Raw genomic sequence first — 283 nt, 5'->3', positions numbered from 1 at the left:
CAAACAGCCCCCAACTCGCAGCCACAGCGGCACAAACCCCCGGCGCGTGCCCTAAAAAGGCAGAGGATTACGACTTACCCTCGTAGGACAGCACGTGGCCTTTCTTCCCTTCGTAGATGACATGTCCTTTGGGCATGGCATCCTCTCTCGCCTTCTCTGCTCTGCTGGGGCTGTCTTCTCCGATTATCCTGGTAATGGTTCCTTTGTACAGCACTTCTGCCGGGGTGCCCTTGGAAAGCCACCAAGATCCATATTTAACAGTGTCACAAGCAATTAAGCAAGC

The 283-nt window shown here is 54.1% G+C and overlaps 1 protein-coding gene across 1 annotated transcript in view; it reads right to left on the bottom strand.

Annotated features, from left to right (window-relative positions):
* NCOR2 (nuclear receptor corepressor 2) overlaps positions 1-283 on the bottom strand; it is a gene marked incomplete at both ends in the record, with an annotated part of 29,726 nt that overhangs the window by 18,658 nt on the left and 10,785 nt on the right. Inside the window, one exon of the mRNA XM_009871091.1 lies at positions 79-229. Coding sequence (XP_009869393.1) covers positions 79-229 — 151 coding nt within the window. The remainder of the gene's footprint in view (positions 1-78; positions 230-283) is intronic.

This window comes from Apaloderma vittatum, unplaced genomic scaffold (genome assembly GCF_000703405.1).
Source record: "Apaloderma vittatum isolate BGI_N311 unplaced genomic scaffold, ASM70340v1 scaffold33416, whole genome shotgun sequence".
NCBI lineage: Eukaryota > Metazoa > Chordata > Aves > Trogoniformes > Trogonidae > Apaloderma > Apaloderma vittatum.
The sequence above is the reverse complement of the archived record's forward strand: the minus strand, read 5'-3'. Positions and strand labels throughout refer to the sequence as shown.